The sequence below is a fragment of the Schistocerca cancellata genome, chromosome 6, assembly GCF_023864275.1.
Source record: "Schistocerca cancellata isolate TAMUIC-IGC-003103 chromosome 6, iqSchCanc2.1, whole genome shotgun sequence".
Taxonomy (NCBI): Eukaryota; Metazoa; Arthropoda; class Insecta; order Orthoptera; family Acrididae; genus Schistocerca; species Schistocerca cancellata.
The window spans coordinates 54,217,319-54,241,991 of record NC_064631.1 but is presented as its reverse complement, the minus strand read 5'-3'; the positions used below and the strand labels follow the sequence as shown (position 1 = coordinate 54,241,991).

Sequence of the window (24,673 nt, the reverse complement as noted above, 5' to 3'; positions counted from 1 at the left end):
CCTTTGCTGTCTCTGTCTAGGGATTTCGAAATATAGCACAACCACCTACGAATACCTGAAGAAGGAACTGAGGAGACAAATTACAGCACGCATCCATAGGGCGGTCAGAAACAGTCTAAAAAGCTAGTAAGGACGTTGTAGAGTAGGTTGTTCTGAGAATTAATTAGCTTTAAAGTTAGCCAATCAGGTCTTTGCGAGCGTAAATTCAAGCGACTTGCCAGATACACAGCGTAGATGATAGCACGCAAGTCTGTTCAGCCTCTGGTTTGGGTTCGATCCTTACTATAGCCCCATGTCCAGTTCTTGCATCGCTCTCTTATTCAATTTTGGGGCACCGAACAGAGATCACGTTTGCCGACACCACCTCCGTCGGGCAGTTTGTATTTGCACGCGCAACGACCTGACTGGCTAACTTCAACGCTAATTAACGTGGAAACGACGCAGCGTATGGAATCTTTTTCTTAACAATTATTTCTCAGCACAAGCTAGCCTGCGGCACCTTTACATTCTTTTCAGACAGTTTCTCACCACCCTGTATACATTTAAGCAGTCATTCTCGTTCCGATTGTCAATGGAATAGGAAGAAAACGCTAACACGTAGTACGGTGTGAAGTACCTTCACTCCACAGAATTTAGCAAAGTATAGACGTTGATATAGATGTAAGTACAGGATGTGGGTTTTGTCACTAGACCATGCAAAAGGAAATGTTGCCCTGCTTCAGACACACATCCATCTGCCAGGATCAAAGACGCTGTTTGACCACGTGGCAAAGGAATATCTGCCGGATGAACTTGGAGGCACTGCCGGTCCTATCGACAAACTTGCCTGTAAGTATGCACTAACTTGCAAATACATACTTTTTCCCACTCGTTTCATAAACGTTTTATAAAACAGTCGTAATAAATGGGGATAAACTGATACAGCTATGATACTTTTAGAGTTCTGCTATAATGATTAATACATGTGTCGTCTATGGTTGTAATTTTTTGTCCAGCAGAAGGAAGATACATGGAAATGAACATTTCTTATTGCATGCACAACTAGAAACATCTCTCGTATTTTTTGAGTTTGTACTATACGTAAGCCTAAATAATTCCTTCACAGTTTGTCACGTCTGAAATAACGGCCGTGTTGAAATACTTTATGTCTATTTTAAGGGTTGTAATAGATCTATTGCTAACAGTCATGGCTTAATTATGTGTTTTTAACTAGTTTTGATAAGCTATGCTCGTTACTAGCCTGCTCCTATAAACAGAAAGTGCTATTTGTCGCCATCCATTGTGGCCGAGCGGTTCTAGGCGCTTCACTCTGGAACCGCGCGATTGCTTCGGTCGCAGGTTCGAATCCTGCCTCGGGCATGAATGTGTGTGATGTCCTTAGGTTAGTTAGGTTTAAGTGGTTCTACGTTCTAGAGGACTGATGACCTCGGAAGTTAAGTCCCATAGTGCTCAGAGCCATTTGAACCATTTTTTGGGGTGCGTTTACGTGGAATGGTCCAACTGAACCTATCGTTAACGCAAACGCTTGTTGCGTTTCGTCTTCTTGATGTCATATTTCAATGGTTAGCAATGTTTTCTGGACTCATCAGTCATCAGACTTGTTTGATGCGGGCCGCCACCTCTTTCCCAGCAGGCCGGGGTGTCCGAGCGGTTCTAGGCGCTACAGTCGGGAACCGCGCGACCGCTACGGTCGCAGGTTCGAATCCTGCCTCGGGCATGGATGTGTGTGATGTCCTTAGGTTAGTTAGGTTTTGTAGTTAGAAGTCTACGGGACTGATGACCTCAGATGTTAAGTCCCATAGGGCCTAGAGCCATTTGAACCATTTGCTGTTTGTCATGGATAAAACAAGTGACTTTTCATTTGAGTGTTCTTACGAAAACTACAGTCTGCTTTAAAAATGTGTGAGTATAATTTGTTGTTCTTCTCATAATTCGATTCTGCAATGCACGTATTAAACTTATCAACTGCAGGACTTGCTTAGACCACCTCGTCAAACTTACATCATTTCGTATCAGAAGATCGTAGTAATGCCATAAACAAAGTACCTAATACCGCCATCATACTTCACCAAACGACGGGCTTCAGCAAAAGATGCGTCTTTGCCAGTCTCGTAATGTGTTATGGTCGTGTACTTACGCAGACGCCGCCATGAAGGTAAAAACAGAAGTGAGAGGCCGCTATTGAATTACGCTGTACGTTGTTTTGAAGCCAGAGTGGGCGGGGCCTGCCGCCATCTTAAATAGCCACAAACATTAGCATACCGCTGTTTGAGATTATTCTGTCGTGTGCACATCAGAAAATGGTAAAAATTACAGTGCTTACAAGAATAATATAGTGTCAAAAAGGAAATTCCGAACGTTTTTCACCTATTGAACGCGTATTTGCTCTAGTAATACGACACATGTGGCTATGTTAATGGAGTTTGTTTTTTGTTGACGTATTTCCAAGAAAGAATAAGGAAGTGATGTCAAAAGCATGGTTTCGTAATCGACCTAATTCCACGTTTGCTGTATTTGTATCGATAGCAAATGAACCTGAAACCCCGAAACTAGAACTTGTTTTTTAACTGGTGCTGCTTCTTGTTCGTTAATTTTCAGCCCTATATTTTTAATGTTCACGTTTGAAAAAAAAAAAAACTTACCAACGTGTTCTTTGCTATACCGTCAATGTGTGCGATAAGGATAGAGGCTAGGCATGCTGTAGTATCTTGTGCATATCAGAAAAGAGAACGATTATGAAATGTCAAAGAAACAGAACTACATAGAAGTCTACGTCCACGCAGAATAGAGTTCTTGTTTTATTAGATTATCAGTACGTTAGTTTCTCTATAGTTTACGCATCTGCTCACTTTGAAATAATACCTATGATGCAGCGTTCAGTGTGTGACCAATAACAGCAATTTACAGGGTAAAAAAACGATATAATTTTTTTAAAATATCTTCCAGCACTGAGCAATCTGTAAATGTGATTAACTGAATGGACCCAAACGGCTAGAGCCCATTAAATGGATATTTTGCTTCAGCATGTATGTAAGTTCAATTGGCTCTAAGCACTATGGGACTTACAAGACTTAGAACTACTTGAATCTAACTAACCTAAGGACATCACACACATCCTTGCCCGACGCAGGATTCGAACCTGCGACCGTAGCAGCAGCGTGGTTCCGGACTGAAGCACCTAGAACTGCTTGGTCACAGCGGCCGGCAGTATGTAACTCATTCTTAGACATGATAGCCCAACCGGTGTGACATGTGTAGTCCTACTTTTACAACAGTAGCCCATTTTCTTCTCCTCTCGAAATATTTCTTGCCAATAACTGTCAGTTTTTCTGGAATAACCAAACATATTATCACTGGAATGTATGTCTACTTTCATAACTGCTTCATTTCAACATCTGAATTTCATTTTGTGGTTTTCAAAGTCTATGCCATGCTTTGTCTTGGATCAATAGTTAGTTCGTTAGTTTCGTGTTCTATGTACGTACCATTTGCACGATAAATCGTAATGATGTGGAATGCGTCTTTTTACAGTATATTGCCATTAATTTGTATTAGATATGTCTGATCATTTATTAATTTTAGTTTTTTAATTAAAGGCAGACACATGTTAGGAATTAATTCCTGTCCATCACCATTTACACATTACAATAATGTATAGTCTTCCGCGAAATAGCAGTTATCAAAGAGAAACGTTTTCTGTTCGGTTTTTAAATTTTAGTTTGCTGTTGTTCAGGCATTTTATGCCGCTGGGTAAGTGTTCAGAACTTTTCGTTGCAGCATTGTCGACCTCTGTTAGTGCTACAGACAGTATTAACGTGTTGTAATGAATTTCATTTTTTTTTCTTCTGCTATTGTAATTCTTTACATCATTGTTGCTTTTGCACTGCAGTGGATCTATTAGAACAAACTTCATGAGGGAATAACTATTGTGTGAAGCGGATGGATTGCTACTTACACACCGAGCAACAGGCGTGCTCGACGAACAGCGTTCACACACGTTTTTGTTCAAAGTCTTCTTCTCAACGGAATCAAAGCATGCACACAAATTGATACAAACATGCACACAAAACTCATACACACAAGACATCTGTCTCCGGCTGATGTAGCCACAATGTTTTTTTATTTAAAGAGGGAGGAAACGTGAACAATGAATAATTACAGGCGGGAGAAACCTTACGGCAAGACATGTTGCACCAACAATCAGCGCCTTCAGGTAGCCGTGCGTTGTGGGGGGACGAGATCGTTGATACGATGTTGCTCGGATGTCGGAGCGTTTGCAGTTTGGGAGGCAATGGAAAACACAGAAAAGAATAAAAGTCAACAGCGCAACCATAGCTGACGTATACAAACGAAAACACTGTTTGAATGACTCCACTTATGACTTAAACATGATTCTTTTAAAGTTTACGCTACTATCGGAACGATAACCACACCTGTAAACGACGCAAGCTGGCAAGCTGCGCAATACAAGCACCAGATGCATTTAGGATACGGCCACAAAATCCGATGGATATCAACGGTCGAAACTGGGCACGGGAACGTCAGAACGTCATCACGGGAAATATCACCGCTTTGAATCATGAAACTATAAGTGCGATGAACGTAATGTTTTGGGTTACAGAAGATGGCGGATGACGTCTTCAAGAATCTGACGTAATGACAACCCACTTTTTTTTACCTTCATGGACGAGGCTCGGTGCAATACTGTCGCTGACTTCTTCATTATTCTTAGTTTTGTGTAACTGCTAAGTGTAATAAAACTTAGAAGGAGTGACGCTGGCTTTAATCGTACATTGTCGTGTGCAATCTTAGGCGCATAAGAGAAATTTCATGTTTGAAGTTAAACGTAAATGAAAGTGTGATGTCAAATGTATGGAGAGTGTTGCAGGAAGATTACTTTATACGTGTGCGAAATGAAGGTTCGTCTTCAGAATTAATTTTTGACTTACAAAGAACCATTATCACTGAATGACTGCTACGCTGTAGTCTGTCGTTACATACAGTTCGGTTGCCTGGAGTAATCTCCAATTCCTACACAGTCGTAATATTCCTTTTGCCATCACTGGACAGTTTAACGCGCAATCCGTATTCTCTCCGCTGACAACTCCGAATGCATATGTGACAGTTCACCACTGCACCCAGGAGAGCCCGTCATCTGCCTACCTAGAGACTGTTTCTACGTGTGTCGTACTAAATAATTTAATGTGGCATAGCAGCTTCCTGAGATCACCATAAAAGGTGACAACTTCATCAAGTAACTGAAAACTGTGTGGTGTGAGTTGAAACGTCCCCTTAGAAAAATTATACAAGACTGTGCTTAAACTGACACACAATATTTTTTAGCGCAACGCAATCTGACTTTCAGAAATACCTACAAAGGAATGGCCCTGACTAACATTAACCTGTACCTTTCACAAATCACTTACCTCACCAAAAATCTTCGTTACTCGAACTACTGCAATACAGCGAGCGCCACTACTGCCAGCTAAATAAAAGATTCAAATTACTGAAGGCACTAACTACTGATAGGCATAGTTAGCAAATGAAAGATTTTAATAGATAACAAACAATGTATTTACCTTAATAATCATAATATATATGCCATCCAGTCTTACAAATTTCAAATCTCCGCCATTTCTCTCCCCACATCCACCACCGCTGGCGGCTCACCTCCTACTGCGCAACGCTACGCGCTGTTCATATCCAGCTGCCCAACACTACAATGGCAGACAACAATGCAAACTAGCCACAGACTGCACACAGCACAGCCAGTGATTTTCATACAGAGAGCTACGTAACGTTGCCAATAAGAAAACATAAACAGCCTACTTACAGAGTGATCAAGAGTTAAAACTATATCGACAGATGTAGTTATGATGCTCAGAATTAAAGATCGATAATTGCATCATTGTACCAGTTCAGAATTTTATCCTTAGACATTCAGTGTAATTATTTGTGGTTCGGGGAAATGAATGCTGTCGTTTAAAAGTCAAGTTCATACTCAAGAGCTACTTTAAAGATCAAATCTGTTAGCTGGAGGTATGAGTTAGTGAACTATTGATTTCAGAATTAAAATATCCAGCTACATATATATCTTCTTCTACATGGCTACTCTGCAAATCAGAATCAAGGCGCTGTCCAAGGGTTCATCGAACCACTTTCATAATAATTCTCTGTTATTCCAGTCTGAACAGCGCACAGAAGAAACGGAGACCTGTACCTTTCTGTGCAAGCTCTCATTTAACTTATTTTATTATGATGATGGTCTCTGCAAGTGTTGGTCGGCATCAACAAAATATTTTGGCGTCCGGAGGAGAAAGTTTGTGACTGAAATTTCGTGAGGAGATCCCACCGCAACGAGAAACGCCTTTCTTTTAATTATGTCCACCGCAAATCCTGTATAAAGTCCGTGGCACTCTCTCTCGTGTTTCTCGACAATACAAAACTTGCTATCCTTCTTGAACTTTCTTGATGTACCCTGTTAACCCTGTCTAGTTAGAATCCCACATCACGCAGCAGTACTGCAGAAGAGGACTGACAAGTATAGTGTAGGTAGTCTCTTTAGTTGATCTGTTGTATCTTCTAAGTGTTCTTTGATCCACCTTCCCCATATCATTTTCTAAGTGTTCTTTCCAGTTTAACTTGTCCATAATTGTAATTAGTAGTAGTAGTAGTAGTAGTAGAAGTAGTAGTAGTAGTGGTAATAGCTTTATTCATCCGTAGATCTCTTTTTATAAGGATATAGGACATGTCAAAGTATTTACAAGTTTAGATCAATTTAAAATAAGCTAGTTTGTATACACATATATTTGCATACTAATAGTTAAACATAATCATTAGATATACTCCTGGTTTACAACACTTGTTTTACAAATAACTTATTAAAATAATGTAATGCCACACCGTTGACTAATATCTCACTATCAGTCACTGCACACACTACCGCACACACACACACAGGTGATCTCTGGGCCATTTTCTGTACCGCAACTTCCCATTTGCTATCCTGAAAAGCTGAGTCAGCATCCCTCCATAATGAGTGAGATGTTGAGCTCAGAAAGAGGAAGTGTTAGTATTGTGCTATGCATAGCTTGGGGGTAAGTATTTTTAGAAAGAAAAAAAAACATAAAGTAAAGGTGTTGTGTAGAATGTTGGATGTTTTATAATAATTTTTATTATTGTTATCATTATTTATTTGCATAACATTTTTTATCAAACCCCTATTCTGTTTTATCTAAGTAATCCTTCAATGTATAAAATGTATTGCATAACAGGTATTTTCTAACCGCCTTTTTAAATAAGTGTATTTTTGCAATTTCTTTAATCTCTTTTGGTAATTTATTGTACAGTTCTATTCCTTGGTAGAAAATACTGTTCTGTGTTTTATGTTTATTTTTATTGGTAAATGTAAGTTGAGTTTATCTCTTGTTGCATGGCCATGGACAGAGCTGATTTTGCAGTAATTACCAATGTTATTTTTGATGTGTATAACTGACTGGTAAATGTATTCACACGGAGCAGTTAAAATCCCCAGTGTTTTTAACAGATCTTTACAATGAGCTCGACTAGTTTTTTTGATGGCTCTTTTCTGGAGTTTGAAAATTGTGTTCATGTTTTGTGCGTTTGTTCCCCAAAAAGAATGCCATAGCTAAGAATTGATTGTGCATAAGAATAATATGTAACTAAAAGACACTGCATGTTACACACTGATGATAGGATTCTAAGGGCATAACAAGCCGATGACATTCTAGAATGCGATTTACAGAAGCTCTCCTGCCAACCTTACGGAACTAGCACACTCTCCCCAGAGGAGACGAGATACTGGCAGACGTAAAGCTTTGAGGACGGAGCGTGAGTCGTGCTTGGGTAGCTCAGATGGTAGAGCACTTGCCTGCGAAAGGCAAAGGTCCCAGTTCGAGTCTCTGTCCGGCACACAGTTTTAATTTGCCAGGAAGATTGATGACATTCTGTTTGCAAGTACCTTTGTGTGTTCACACCACTTCAACTGAGAATCAATATCCATTCCTAGAAATTTTGCATTTGTTACACAGACTATAGAGGTGCCATCTACGTTTAATTTAACATTGACAATTTTCCTCTTCAAACTGAGGGTCATGGTATTAGTTTTCTTTCTGTTCATTATCACTTTATTGCTTATTGAACAATCATAAACTTCCTTGAGAGTTTCATTTGCTTTCTCGGCATGGAGTTCTTTTGTTTTCTCAGGGACTATAATATTGCTGTCATCAGCGAAGAGAACTCCTTCACAATGAGTAACACTAGTGGGAAAGTCATTGATGTATATCAGGAATAGTATTGGTCCTAATATTCTACCTTGCGGAGCCCCTATAATAATGTATTTTGGTTCTGATTAGTGTTTTACTAAATGTTTGGATCTATTTTAAGTATGTGTTATCTCTTCTCTTTGTAGCCTATCTGCTAGGTATGATCGAAACTAGTCATTAGCTACCCCTCTTATTCCTAATGCTTCTAATTTATTTAACAGAATCTTAAGGTCCACTGTATCAAACGCCATTAGAAAGATCCAAAAAATGTGCCTGTGACACATTCATCTTTATCAAGAGCATCAAGCACAACTTTTGTGAATTCTACTATGGCTTACTCCGTATTTTTGCCACTTCGGAACCCAAACTGTGATTCGCTTAAAATATTGTATTTATTCAGGTAATTCATTAACCTGTCTTTCGTAATTGCTTCTATTAGTTTTGAGAATGCTGACAGCAGGGAAATGGGCCGGTAATTTTCTATGTCTTCTGCATTACCTTTCTTAAGCAAAGATACAACTCTTGCCTGTTTTAACTGCTCTGGAAATGTCACTGACGTGAAGGATTCATTTATTATACCTGTTAAGGACGCTGATAACCACGCAGTTGAGCGCCCCACAAACCAAACCTGTTAAGGTGCCTTGTATTATCCCTATGCATTGTTTCAGTACACACATTGGTACTTCATCTAAGCCTACTGACTCCATTTTTTTTTAGTTTTTAAACAGTTTTATTGACTTCATTCTCTGTGGTTGGAAGTAACATCATTGTACTTAGTGCACCATTATTTATAGGTAATATATTTGTTTTGGGGAATTTTGGTTGTAACTTCTCTGTAATACTCGAAAATGTTCGTTTAGATAGTTTGCTAAGTGTTGTGGATCATTTATTACCTTACCCCCCTCTTTTAGCAATATGTTATTTGCGATTGTTTGTCTCTCCCTGTTTCCTTTCTTACAACTTCCCAGACTGTACTGGATGTATAGTCGAATTTAACTGAATTACCGTGCAACCGAGGTTTAACGGATTCCATTTAGCACTCATGTGGATAACCTCACACTTTTCATTACTTAGGATCAGTTGCCAATTTTCGCACCATACTATTTAGAACTACTTTGAACTTTATAATTTACTCTGTGTTAAATGGCACGGTCTGTGTGTGTGTGTGTGTGTGTGTGTGTGTGTGTGTGTGTGTGTGTGTGTGTGTGAGTGTGGTGTGTGTGTGTGTGTGTGTGTGTGTGTGTGTGTGTGTGTGTGTGTGTGTGCTGTGTAGTCCGAACTCACTAGATCACACGACTTACTATTCCAACCACTTGACTTTACGCACTACATGTATTTTGTTATAGATATATACAGTTCAGTTGCCGAAAACAGTGTTTTAAATAAACAGACACACACAGGGCATAAGCAAAATACTGTGAACACCTGTACCTACTTTCCGGTTGCTGTGGCCGAGCGGTTGTAGATGTGCTTCAGTCCGGAACCGCGCTGCTGCTACGGTCGCAGGTTCGAATTCTGCCTCGGGCATGGATGTGTGTGATGTCCTTAGGTTAGTTAGGTTTAAGTAGTTCTTAGTCTAGCGGACTGATGACCTCAGATGTTAAGTCCCAAACTGCTTAGAGCCATTTCACCCATTCTTTTGTTCCTACTTGGGAATGGTTTATTCATAAGGGGCTGGACCCCAATTTGTCCGTTATACAGATGTGACTCTTCTTGGAATACTGGCATATAATGATTGTATAGTCTCCAGGGGAATGTTCTGCCAACCTTCAATGATAACCTTTTCTAACTCCTGCAGAGACGAGGAAGGCGGAAATATGCTCCGGAGTCTCCGCTCCAATACCGCCCACAAGGGTTCGATAACATTCTACATTTACATCTAACATCTACATTTATACTCCGCAAGCCACCCAACGGTGTGTGGCGGAGGGCACTTCACGTGTCACTGTTATTACCTCCCTTTCCTGTTCCAGTCGCGTATGATTCGCGGGAAGAACGACTGCCGGCAAGCCTTCGTGCGTGCCCGAATCTCTCTAATTTTATATTCGTGATCTCCTCGGGAGGTATAAGTAGGGGGAAGCAATATACTCGATACCTCATCCAGAAACGCACCCTCTCCAAACGTGGACAGCAAGCTACACCGCGATGCAGAGCGCCTCTCTTGCAGACTCTGCCACTTGAGTTTGCTAAACATCTCCGTAACGCTATCACGCTTACCAAATAACCCTGTGACGAAACGGCCGCTCTTGTTTGTATCTTTTCTATCTCCTCAGTCAACCCGACCTGCCACGGATCCCACACTGATGAGCAATACTCAAGTATAGGCCGAACGAGTGTTTTGGAAGCCATCTCCTTTGTTGATGGACTACATTTTCTAAGGACTCTCCCAATGAATCTCAACCTAGCACCAGCCTTACCAACAATTAATTTTATATGATTATTCCGCTTCAAATCGTTCCGCAAGCATACTCCCAGATATTTTACAGAAGTAACTACTACCATTGTTTGTTCCGCTATCATATAATCATACAATAAATGATCCTTCTTTCTATGTATTCGAAATACATTACATTTGTCTATGTTAAGGGTCAATTGCCAGTCCCTGCACCAAGTGTCTATTCGCTGCAGATCTTCCTGCATTTCGCTGCAATTTTCTAATGCTGTAACTTCTCTGTATACTACAGTGTCATCCGCGAAAAGTCGCATGGAACTTCTGACACTATCTTCTAGCTCATTTGAATATATTGTGAAAAGCAATGGTCCCATAACACTCCCCTGTGGCACGCCAGAGGTTACTTTAACGTCTGTAGACGTCTCTCCATTGAGAACAACATGCTGTGTTCTGTTTGCTAAAAACTCTTCAATCCAGCCACACAGCTGGTCTGATATTTCGTAGGCTCTTACTTTGTTTATCAGGCGACAGTGCGGAACTGTATCGAACGCCTTCCGGAAGTCAAGGAAAATGGCATCTACCTGGGAGCCTGTATCTAATATTTTCTGGGTCTCATGAACAAATAAAGCGAGCTGGGTCTCACACGATCGCTGTTCCCGGAATCCATGTTGATTCCTACATAGTAGATTCTGGGTTTCCAGAAATGACACGGCTGTTAGAAGGGGGCAAGTGCTTTCTCATACTCTGTGTAGAATCGAATTGGTATCCCGTCAGGTCCAGTAGACTTTCCTCTGTTGAGTGATTTCAGTTGCTTTTCTATTCCTTGGACACTTATTTCGATGTCAGCCATTTTTTCGTTTGTGCGAGGATTTAGAGAAGGAACTGCAGTGCGATCTTCCTCTGTGAAACATCTTTGGAAAAAGGTGTTTAGTATTTCAGCTTTACGCGTGTCATCCTCTGTTTCTATGCCATCATCATCCCAGAGTGTCTGGATAAGCTGTTTCGAGCCACTTACTGATTTAACGTAAGACCAGAACTTCCTAGGATTTTCTGTCAAGTCGGTACATAGAATTTTACTTTCGAATTCACTGAACGCTTCACGCATAGCCCTCCTTACGCTAACTTTGACATGGTTTAGCTTCTGTTTGTCTGAGAGGTTTTGGCTGCGTTTAAACTTGCAGTGGAGCTCTCTTTGCTTTTGCAGTAGTTTCCTAACTTTGTTGTTGAACCACGGTGCGTTTTTCCCGTCCCTCGCAGTTTTACTATCCACGTACCTGTCTAAAACGCTTTGTGCGATTGCCTTGAACTTTTTCCATAAACACTGAACATTGTCAGTGTCGGAAGAGAAATTTTCGTTTTGATCTCTTAAGTAGTCTGAAATCTGTCTCCTATTGCTCTTGCTAAACAGGAAACCTCCCTCCCTTTTTTTATATTCCTATTTACTTCCATATTCAGGGATGCTGCAACGGCCTTATGATCACTGATTCCCTGTTCTGCGTTTACAGTGTCGAAAAATTCGGGTCTGTTTGTTATCAGTAGGTCCAAGATGTTATCTCCACGAGTCGGTTCTCTGTTTAGTTGCTCGAGGTAATTTTCGGATAGTGCACTCAGTATAATGTCACTCGATGCTCTGTCCCTACCACCCGTCCTAAACATCTGAGTGTCCCAGTCTATATCTGGTAAATTGAAATCTCCACCTAAGACTATAACATGCTGAGGAGATTTATGTGAAATGTATTCCAGATTTTCTCTCAGTTGTTCTGCCACTAATGCTGCTGAGTCGGGAGGTCGGCAAAAGGAGCCAATTTTTTACCTAGCTCGGTTGCTGAGTGTAACCACCCATAATAATTCACAGGAACTATCCACTTCTATTTCACTACAGGTTAAACTACTACGAACAGCGACAAACACGCCACCACCGGTTGCATGCAACCTATCCTTTCTAAGCACAGTCTGTGCCTTTGCAAATATTTCGGCAGAATTTATCTCTGGCTTCAGCCAGCTTTCCGTACCTACAACGAATTCAGCTTTCAAGTCCGGGTACTGTGATGGCCAGCGAAGACGCTGCTGTTCAGTTGCGTGCTCCTCATACCACGACTGTATTGTCCAGATTGTGTGAATGGGTGCATTATTGTCCGGAAATATGGCATCATTGTTGGGGAACAACATTTGAATCATAGGATGCACCTGATCAACTAAAATGTTGACATAATCGTTGGTTGTAACACGACCTTGAGAGTAATGATGCACAAGCAGAATACCATGATATGGCTGCTGACACCACCACACTTCCACCTCAATGCTTAACCGTTGGAATCAAGCAGTCAGGATTGTAGGCTACTTTTGGCGATCTCCACGTAAACCCGGCCCAATGTTGGAGACATCAAACGTCGATTCGTCGGACCATATGACGTGTTTCCACTGGTGAGCCGTACAGGACTTACGCTAATGACACAATGTTTAACGTTGCTTTGCGTTGGTTGTCTTCCCTAATGGTTTCGGTATAGCAGCTCGTCTATCACTATTCTCCTTCAGGAGTTCTCGGCGGACAGTTTCGATAGATACGGGCTCTTGAAGATGGGTATTGAACTGCGCAGTAACTGTAACCGCCGTAGTTTTGTATTTTGACACAATTCGTGTTAGCATACGACTATCTCTGTCATTCAGTACTGATTTGCGCCCACTATTATATTTACACGATGCTGTCTTTCCATGTTTTATGTAGTCTGTCATGACTGTTGAAACAGCTGCACTTGAAACATTGGGTGTTGGCTGTCTTGGTTACTGACGCTCCAGGTAATCGGGCCCCCACAATGTGTCCTCTTTGTAACTCTGTTAGGTCTTTCATTGAACGTCGACTTCAGCCTCTGAATGCGAATACATCTACATCTACATCTACATCCATACTCCGCAAGCCACCTGACGGTGTGTGGCGGAGGGTACCTTTAGTACCTCTATCGGTTCTCGCTTCTATTCCAGTCTCGTATTGTTCGTGGAAAGAAGGATTGTCGGTATGCCTCTGTGTGGGCTCTAATCTCTCTGATTTTATCCTCATGGTCTCTTCGCGAGATATACGTAGGAGGGAGCAATATACTGCTTGACTCTTCGGTGAAGGTATGTTCTCGAAACTTTGACAAAAGCCCGTACCGAGCTACTGAGCGTCTCTCCTGCAGAGTCTTCCACTGGAGTTTATCTATCATCTCCGTAACGCTTTCGCGATTACTAAATGATCCTGTGACGAAGCGCGATGCTCTCCGTTGGATCTTCTCTATCTCTTCTATCAACCCTATCTGGTACGGATCCCACACTGCTGAGCAGTATTCAAGCAGTGGGCGAACACGCGTACTGTAAGTTACTTCCTTTGTTTTCGGATTGCATTTCCTTAGGATTCTTCCAATGAATCTCAGTCTGGCATCTGCTTTACCGACGATCAACATTATATGATCATTCCATTTTAAATCGCTCCTAATGCGTACTCCCAGATAATTTATGGTATTAACTGCTTCCAGTTGCTGACCTGCTATTTTGTAGCTAAATGATAAAGGATCTATCTTTCTGTGTATTCGCAGCACATTACACTTGTCTACATTGAGATTCAATTGCCATTCCCTGCACCATGCGTCAATTCGCTGCAGATCCTCCTGCATTTCAGTACAATTTTCCATTGTTACAACCTGATACACCACAGCATCATCTGCAAAAAGCCTCAGTGAACTTCCGATGTCATCCACAAGGTCATTTATGTATATTGTGAATAGCAACGGTCCTATGACACTCCCCTGCGGCACACCTGAAATCACTCTTACTTCGGAAGAGTTCTCTCCATTGAGCATGACATGCTGCGTCCTGTTATCTAGGAACTCCTCAATCCAATCACACAATTGGTCTGATAGTCCATATGCTCTTACTTTGTTCATTAAACGACTGTGGGGAACTGTATCGAACGCCTTGCGGAAGTCAAGAAACACGGCATCTACCTGTGAACCCGTGTCTATGGCCCTCTGAGTCTCGTGGACGAATAGCGCGAGCTGGGTTTCACATGACCGTCTTTTTCGAAATCCATGCTGATTCCTACAGAGTAGATTTCTAGTCTCCAGAAAAGTCATTATACTTGAACACAATACGTGTTCCAAAATTCTACAACTGATCGACGTTAGAGATATAGGTATATAGTTCTGCACATCTGTTCGACGTCCCTTCTTGAAAACGGGGATGACCTGTGCCCTTTTCCAATCCTCTGGAACGCTACGCTCTTCTAGAGAGAGGAAGTGTGATTACTCGTAAACAACCTGCACTGATGCCTAGCCCGTACTGAACACGCAGAGTCCAGCGCGACACGTACCTTACCTGCGTTTCTGACCGTCAAACACTACCACCCAATTACTACCACTGTTCACATTATTTTGCCTATCCCCTGTACAATCGCCCGTATGTCGGCAAAGAGAGAGAGATAGTGTAAGTCATCTAGCACCGTGAGAGCAGTCTGGCGAGAATCTTTGGTCATTTCTGTTAATTTCACTGTGGGTATTTGCCGAAACTTTGGTGGGTATTTGGCACTTTCTTCAGCACATTAGATATGAAAATCGTGACTTGTACATTCTGAAAACCAATGCTGTTAGATAATCAAGTCATAATAAAAGTTACTGTAGGGTGTTGCATGGGAAAAAACCAGCATCCTATAGTAAGGACTGTGGCAGGTCAGAGGCTCCGCCAGACAAAGATTATCCTGCTCCCTCGTTCTGTTGTTCATTCGTCTCGCCAAAACATCGTAGATAACTAAGGTTGCCAGGTTTTCAAACTCAAAATAGGGATATTTTGGAATTATGTCCAAAATACTCCCATCGTGGCAATATCGGCAGGTTTTATCTTTAGGAGGCCGTTATGAACAACCGAATACAAAAGTAAACACAGACAATGAGTGTGTCCCGAAACATTTACCTACTACAACTCCTTTTGCAAACGGTTTGAACATCAAATAGTATTCGTTATTGTGCACGGTACATAAAATATTTAATTAAATTAACTTTTACAGCATTTTAGCACTAGTCATATTTACTCCAGTATCTAACTACAGCAACTTTTACAACTACAGCAACTATTCACTCTTTACTAAAATATTTCATTAAAACAACATTCGTAAAATCATAGCCCTATAAATATTTACCAATTGATTTGCACTCATTAAAAATGTGACATTATCTTTTACATGTTTGAGAAACTCTTTACATGAAAAGTTCAAGTTGTAATTCAAACGATCCTGTCGGAGGAACCTCCGCAACTGAGCATTATACCAGAGGTTGAAAATAACGCTGCAATTGTAAGTTTCTTTTATTTAGAACACGGTCGATTTTGGGATCTTATACACTCTTCTGGTGTCATACTGAAAATAGCAAGAGATGCCTATTGTACTTCATACATGAATATCTCTTAACTGGTCAGTGTTTTTCATCATTACTTTTCAGGTTCTTAATTAGTCTTAACGAATGTATGGCATATGCCTGTTTCGTGTTGTGAGTTCTACAGGGTCCACCCAGTTCATTTTACATAGCTGTAAAATATCCTCTTTTAATAGAAGTTTGCATGTTTATTTTTTATTTTCTATCCTATGACTATGATGCATTATTGTGCTGCGTCATTATCTGTGCTCTGACTAATTTAAAATTTACCTGTCTTTCATGATGTAAAATTCGTCTCAGTTCTTATCTTATGTAAGCCTCGATTAGTTGTCGCCTTTTAGTTAGGAGGCTTTAAACTGACCCAACGTTTGATGTGTCCTTTTCGTGCTATTGCTGCTAACTATCAATTGGCGCAATTGTTTCTGACTGTGTGCTTGTAAGGTTTCACTACTTTCCCTTTTGGTCAGTAGCGAAATGCTTGTAAATAGGAACGGCACATGTGTATGTTCTTTTAACTGATACAATGGCGGATTGATCCACGTCACCACATACGTATGTCCACTAAATTAAAAACTTGCATGCCACACGTGCAAAGGGAAAAGTTTCATTGCGTTTTACGGTTTATACATAAATTTTACGTCGCCAGCTTCCACTCAGTTTTACTAAAGTTCTGCAGTGCCCCGTTGAACATGTTCCTTTACCAAACATTATGCACTTTTTACACTTTTCATGTAACTTTCAAAATAATGTTTCTCTTTTTTTTAATTTTTCATTTTAAATGTAAATTCAAATTGTGAGCGGCCGGGCTAGTGACCCCGCGTTCTTCTTCCCGTCAGCAGATGGCATTACTTTTGCCACTCTGGTTTACCAGTTTGCTTCGTCCTCCGTGTCCGCTACTCCATGCTCTGCGCGCTTGCTGGTAGCACACCACGTACTGAACTCGTGCACCGCGCGCTCGGAGTCACAGCACCAGGTGTAAGTGTCCTGGTGTTCTTTGCATATTTCTGTATCCAGGCAGTCGTCTGTAGCACTGTCTGGTGCCACTTTGGCATTGACTTGGGTTTTACAGCAGTAAATGAAGCAGGCGAAAAGGAATACAAACGTCTCAAAAATGAGATCGACAGGAAGTGCAAAATGGCTAAACAGGGATGGCTAGAGGACAAATGTAAGGATGTAGAGGCTTATCTCACTAGGGGTAAGATAGATACTGCCTACAGGAAAATTAAAGAGACCTTTGGAGATAAGAGAACCACTTGTATGAACATCAAGAGCTCAGATGCAAACCCATTTCTAAGCAAAGAAGGGAAAGCAGAAAGGTGGAAGGAGTATATAGAGGGCCTATACAAGGGCGATGTACTTGAGGACAATATTATGGAAATGGAAGAGGATGTAGATGAAGATGAAATGGGAGATACGATACTGCGTGTTGACAGAGCCCTGAAAGACCTGAGTCGAAACAAGGCCCCCGGAGTAGACAGCATTCCATTGGAACTACTGACGGCCTTGGGAGAGCCAGTCCTGACAAAACTCTACCATCTGCTGAGCAAGATGTATGAAACAGGCGAAATACCATGAGACTTCAAGAATAATGTAATAATTCCAATCCCAAAGAAAGCAGGTGTTGACAGATGTGAAAATTACCGAACAATCAGTTTAATAAGCCACAGCTGCAAAATACTAACACGAATTCTTTACAGACGAATGGAAAAACTAGAAGAAGCTGACCTCGGGGATGATCAGTTTGGATTCCGTAGAAATGTTGGAACACGTGAGGCAATACTGACCTTACGACTTATCTTAGAAGAAAGATTAAGGAAAGGTAAACCTACGTTTCTAGCATTTGTAGACTTAGAGAAAGCTTTTGACAATGTTGACTGGAATACTCTCTTTCAAATTCTAAAGGTGGCAGGGGTAAAATACAGGGAGCGAAAGGCTATTTACAATTTGTACAGAAACCAGATGGCAGTTATAAGAGTCGAGGGACATGAAAGGGAAGCAGTGGTTGGGAAGGGAGTAAGACAGGGTTGTAGCCTCTCCCCGATGTTATTCAATCTGTATATTGAGCAAGCAGTAAAGCAAGCAAAAGAAAAATTCGGAGTAGGTATTAAAATCCATGGAGAAGAAATAAAAACTTTGAGGTTCGCCGATGACATTGTAATTCTATCAGAGACAGCAAAGGACTTGGAAGAGCAGTTGAACGGAATGGATGGTGTCTTGAAGGGAGGATATAAGATGAACATCAACAAAAGCAAAACGAGGATAATGGAATGTAGTCGAATTAAGTCGGGTGATGTTGAGGGTATTAGATTAGGAAATGAGACACTTAAAGTAGTAAAGGACTTTTGCTATTTGGGGAGCAAAATAACTGATGATGGTCGAAGTAGAGAGGATATAAAATGTAGACTGGCAATGGCAAGGAAAGCGTTTCTGAAGAAGAGAAATTTGCTAACATCGAGTATAGATTTAAGTGTCAGGAAGTCGTTCCTGAAAGTATTTGTATGGAGTGTAGCCATGTATGGAAGTGAAACATGGACGGTAAATAGTTTGGACAAGAAGAGAATAGAAGCTTTCGAAATGTGGTGCTACATAAGAATGCTGAAGATTAGATGGGTAGACCACATAACTAATGAGGAAGTATTGAATAGGATTGGGGAGAAGTTTGTGGCACAACTTGACCAGAAGAAGGGATCGGCTGGTAGGACATGTTCTGAGGCATCAAGGGATCACCAATTTAGTATTGGAGGGCAGCGTGGAAGGTAAAAATCGTAGGGGGAGACCAAGAGATGAATACACTAAGCAGATTCAGAAGGATGTAGGTTGCAGTAGGTACTGCGAGATGAAGAATCTTGCACAGGATAGAATAGCATGGAGAGCTGCATCAAACCAGTCTCAGGACTGAAGACCACAACAACAGCAGCCCCACCGGCTGTTTTTAAACTTTTTGTGGAATCTTTTTTTGTTTTTCATGTGTATTGCTGCGTATAAAAATTATGTCCTGTCTCTTGCTATTTCCGGTTCGACACCTGAAGATGGGCGTACAAGAGCCAGAAACCGGTTGTGTTCTCAATAAAAGAACCTTACACCTGTAGCGGTATTTTCAATCTCTGGTTTTGTAATTCAGCCTTAATAAGTTCAACAAAACTTCTGTTTCTTACAGCAGTCCATTTGGCAGTCATCAATAAAAAAAAATCCTTTCAGTATAGGCATTGGATCCTGGGATGCTCGTTACAGAAGTCAAAACTTTTTGTCAAATTTGGTAGATTGATTCCTTTGTTATAATTGTTACATTCTACCAACATAGTAAATTACAACTTTTTCTGTGGGTGATGCATACTGCAAACATTCTCTTGCCCCTCCGTATGCTATGCTGAATTTCCTTCAGCATAAAGCAGTGTTTTTCAACGTTTTTGAATACGCGACACCTGTGCAAGTAAAAATATCTGGTGATCCTAAGAATCGTAATAAAACTATGTCATTGACTTCAAAGGCAAAATATTTTTCTTTTTAGTGATACTAAACTGATTGAGGAGTGCACTGTGCAAGGTAGTCGCAGCTCCCTGTGAGCAGTGACACACGAGTGTATTCTTTACCGTGTGGGCGGCGTGGGGCCGAGAACTGGTCAGCGGTCGCACAGGCGCCCATTTTCGCTCCTTTCAGTCAGTTGTGCGAGGTACACGTAGTAGTGGCGGATGTGAATCAAAGTCGAAAAAGAAATCACTTTAACGACAGTTATTTCAAGTACGGTTTTATTGTCATGAACAATAAATGTCAAAGAGTAATTTGCGGCGAAGTATTGTCACGTCACAGTTTGAAACCACCAAAGTTTATGCGTCATCTCTCAACCAAACATTTTAAGGAAGCTGATAAATCGTGGGTTTTCTTCGATGGTAAACTTAAAATTGTATTGTTATTGGTTCATTAACAATAATATTATGTGACTGAAGATCTTCTTAGCCGCATACAAATGCCAAGGATCTTATTTTGCCAGCAGCCCTGGATGTGTTTGAAATTATACTCGGTAAAAAAAGCTGAAAAGCATCCCGCTTTCTGATAACACCATCAAACGCAGAATAAACGATATGGCGGAAACATTCGAGTACAATTACTCTAAAAATCGAAGAAGAGCCTAAATTTTTCTTTTCAGTTTTCTGAATATACTGATATTTCAGACTGAGAGCAATTTATGGTATTTGTGCGCTTCGAAGCGGACGAAAGTATCATGGAAGACGTTTCATTTTGCAAAGCACTTACTCCGAATACTACTATCCAGTGTTTGCACGACATGTTTTTCGAGAGCAATCGAAACTACACGATCTATTGGACAAAATGTATCGCCATTTCTACTGATGGTGCTCGTTGCGAAATTGAAATCAGTAATGCCATGTGATTCGTGGACAAACTGCTTTCTTCATTGACAAGCACTGGCAAGTACAGTTTTACCTTCCGATTTAAATCACGTGCTTAAAGAGGTGACCGAAGTTTTGAACTTAGCGCTGCAAATTCGACTGTTTAGAATCTTTTGTGGAGACGTGGGTTCGCTGCATCAAAATCTCCTTTATCACCAGAAGTCAGGTGGCTTTCCAAAGAAAAGGTATTGACGCTCGTTCTGGAAATAAAAGTTGAGTTGTTAATGTTCATTCAAGATTCTAAGTCTGGGTATGCGAATTATTTTTGTGACCTTGTTTAGCTATTAAAATCAGCATTTCTCGATGATCCTTCAACCACCTAAATATTTCAAATAAAAGCCTCAAAAGTAGAGAAGGAAACAAAAAAAAAAATGGTTCAAATGGCTCTGAGCACTATGGGACTCAACTGCTGAGGTCATTAGTCCCCTAGAACGTAGAACTAGTTAAACCTAACTAACCTAAGGACATCACAAACATCCATGCCCGAGGCAGGATTCGAACCTGCGACCGTAGCGGTCTTGCGGTTCCAGACTGCAGCGCCTTTAACCGCACGGCCACTTCGGCCGGCCGAAGGAAACATTATAACGGCCACGGATAAATGAAATGATACATCGCAGAACTTCGTTTGTGGTCAACGTCTTTACAAAAGATGATGTATGAGTGTTACCCTTCCCTTCAGAAAATTGTCTTAAAAACTGCAATGGACCAGTCGGCGCCAGTAAGTAATCACATGTCTTGCATGGTACAGTGTTTGCATAGTTTGGAAGAGGAACTATTAAGTTAGTTTCCAGAACTGAACTATGAAGATAGCAACGGTCATAGATGGATAATTGTCTTTTGGGTGAAGAGAAAAGATGAATATTCACGACTGGCAAGGAAAGCTTTGAAATCATTAGTGCCGCTCGCCTCTTCCTACTCGCGTGAATTAGTGTTCAATGGTCAACACAAAAACTAAGAAGAGAAATAGGCTTAAATCAGAAAACTGTTTGGTTATTTGTGTCTTAAAAGCAGAACCGCTGTTTGACAAGCTGTTACGGCCTCCTCATTGAAGAATCTGTTGTAATCTTATTGTAGTGTAGTATAGGACCTACAGCTCTTTCCCTTTACCAGGCTAAGTGGCACCAATGGCAGGTAGCTCTGGTGTCAAACTGTGATGAAAAACTGTTAGAAACAATGCCTGAGAAGTATAAAGTATGATTTTAAACAATTCAAATGAGAGACGCTGCTTATTAATCATAAAATAAAGCACTGTGCATTTGCTCATAAAAAGCTGACTCGTACCATTGTTGTGTCTGACTTTAATCTTGATGGTGAAGCTTATGCTCCGCGGGTAAGAAGTGACCATGAGATAACAGAAAATGTTGAAGAATAAATAGCCTAATGATTATATCATTATTATAGAGTCGTCAAATTTAATGTGACCACCTATTACAAACCTGAATGAGCACCTCTTGCAGATCGGACCGCCGCGACACTTGTGAGCGTAGGGTCACCTGAGGGAGCCATGCCAAGTCCAGCGCCGTAGCGAGTTGAACTAGGCTGGACGGTCGAGGATCCGTGGCGCGAACATCCCGAGTCCCACAGACCGTCGACTGGGTTTAAATTAGTGAGTTTCATGCCCAGGAGGGTATGGTAAACTCAGCCTCATTCTTTTCGAACTACGCAGGTACACTGCGAGCAATATGACTTGTTGCACTGTCATACTGGTAGATGCCAACGTGCAGAGGAAAAAACAAAGTGAGTTTAGGGGTGGACATGGTCCCCAAGGACAGACACGTACTTGTGTCGAACCATTGTGCCTTCCAGAATGATAAGGTCACCCAGGGAAGGCAGCGATTGTTTCGTATAGCAAGTAAGACTCAGAAGCGAATAATGCTAGCTAAGCGAGGTTCAGCTGTATAGTCATTTTGTAAAGGAGTAGGTCTGTTTTCGGATTTCTCAACGTTATGTAATGGATCTTGTTCATTTAGCTATCGATCGGTTCGTGGAAAGAGTTTTCAGTTTTAGGTTTATTCATCGTTAATAGTCTTACATTCTGTTCAATTCACAATTAATGTTAAACAGGGAATAACGTAGTTTTAATAACAAATAAATTTTACTTTTCATAGATCAACGTATTTTGTACTGGTATTCAGACATGCACTGGGCTGGTTGTTTTACTTACGTTCATTCAACATTTCTTTTTAATTAATTGCTTTCTATAAATTATGTATTTGAGTAGGCTTTTTCAACTCTTGTATAAACCACTATCAAGCTAACAATGATTCACTTCACGGAAATCACATTTATCAACATGAAAGAAATGAGAAATGAACGAGATGACAAGCAACGACTGTTTTCGGACAATCCCGATCAATCCGCAGAGCTACGAAAGTACGAGGGTCGTTCAAGAGTCATAATTTGGTGACAATATACATCAACATGTCTTGTCCATGTCCTACTTTTCCACGTAGTCTCCATCATGTTCTATGGCCGTGCGCCAACGTTGTGGAAGAGCATGTATTCCCAGCTGGTAAAAGCCCTTTTCCTGTTGGCGTAGCCATGTCTTCACTGCGTGACTGACACCTTCGTCATCATCAAAGTGTTTTCCCCGTAGAGAAATTTTCAGCAGCCCAGAGAGATCGAATTCCTAGCGTGACCGGTCTGGACTTTAGGGTGAATGTGCAGCCCAATTTGACGATGTGTTCCAAGGTTCTCAGACTTGTGTGTGGGCGTGAATTATCGTGTTGGAGCAAGATTACTGTTGGATTCTTGCCCGATCGCACGTCGGAAACGGTTCTTGAGTTTATACAGAGTCTTCACGTATGATGACCCTGTAGTTGAGCGCCCCACAAACCAAACATCATGAAGTGTCTTCACGTATGCCTCTGAATTGATGGTTCATCCTCTTGACATCCAGAAGAATGACGCCATTACAATCCCAGAAGACTGTCACCATGACTTTTCCGGCAGAGGGTGTTGATTGAATTTCTTCGTTAATGGTGAATGAGGATGATGCCACTCCATGGACTGCCTTTTTGTTTCCGGCGCAAAGTGGTGCACCCAGCTTTCAAAAATGGTTCAAATGGCTCTGAGCACTATGGGACTCAACTGCTGTGGTCATAAGTCCCCTAGAACTTAGAACTACTTAAACCTAACTAACCTAAGGACACAACACAACACCCATCCATCACGAGGCAGAGAAAATCCCTGACCCCGCCGGGAATCGAACCCGGGAACCCGGGCGTGGGAAGCGAGAACGCTACCGCACGACCACGAGATGCGGGCGCACCCAGCTTTCCTACCCCGTAACGATCCGTGACAGGAAGGCCTCTTCGTCGGTCTCAAAACGCTCCAACAATTCAGATGAAATGGCCTGTCTTTGAATCTTGTGCTCCGCTGTGAGCATACGTGGTACCCATCGTGAGCACCTCTTCGAATATCATCTCCGATCATTGCAGACGCGCATCCAATGCTGACCGACAACTGTAGAGCCAACGGCCGAGTTGTAATGCGCCGGTCGGCACGGATAATGACATCCACACGTTTAGCATGACTGGGGCAGTGGCTGTGACAGGAGGTCCCGAGTGTGGCTGAGCATGGAGCTCTGTTTCTACATTTCCTGAGGCTTGTAAAGACATCGCTTTCCCCGAAAGTCAATAGAAATTTTTTTTTGCCTTTGTGCGTTACCCTGTCATAGTACGTATGCATCATTTATTTCAACTATTCTTTATTTGTTAATACGTCACACTGTTTATACATACATTTTGCTACTGTTTTATATTTTACATTGAACGAATATGAATATTCTGGTTCTATATGCTTTGTAAATTTTTGGTTAGGCTAGGAGAAGTACTATGTCAGAGAGAGAGAGCGAACGACTATCGATAGAGAGCGTGCGAGTTATTGTGGTATCGTGGTCGGTTCGCGAGTGAAAAACGTCGAAAAGTTCGGAGTGAAAGACGGTGATACGTGGAGGAACAGTTACTTACAGTGCGTCCGCTGTGTTAATAGGAGATCGTGCATTATTAAGTGAACAGTAAAACCTGAAAAGTACACTCCTGGAAATGGAAAAAAGAACACGTTGACACCGGTGTGTCAGACCCACCATACTGGCTCCGGACATTGCGAGAGGGCTGTACAAGCTATGATCACACGCACGGCACAGCGGACACACCAGGAACCGCGGTGTTGGCCGTCGAATGGCGCTAGCTG

The 24,673-nt window shown here is 41.4% G+C and overlaps 1 protein-coding gene across 3 annotated transcripts in view; it reads left to right on the top strand.

Annotated features, from left to right (window-relative positions):
• LOC126191560 (retinol-binding protein pinta-like) overlaps window positions 1-24,673 on the top strand; it is a 282,679-nt gene that overhangs the window by 241,870 nt on the left and 16,136 nt on the right. For all 3 annotated transcript variants that reach the window (XM_049932475.1, XM_049932473.1, XM_049932476.1), the window contains one exon: window positions 723-828. In XM_049932475.1, coding sequence (XP_049788432.1) covers window positions 723-828 — 106 coding nt within the window. The remainder of the gene's footprint in view (window positions 1-722; window positions 829-24,673) is intronic.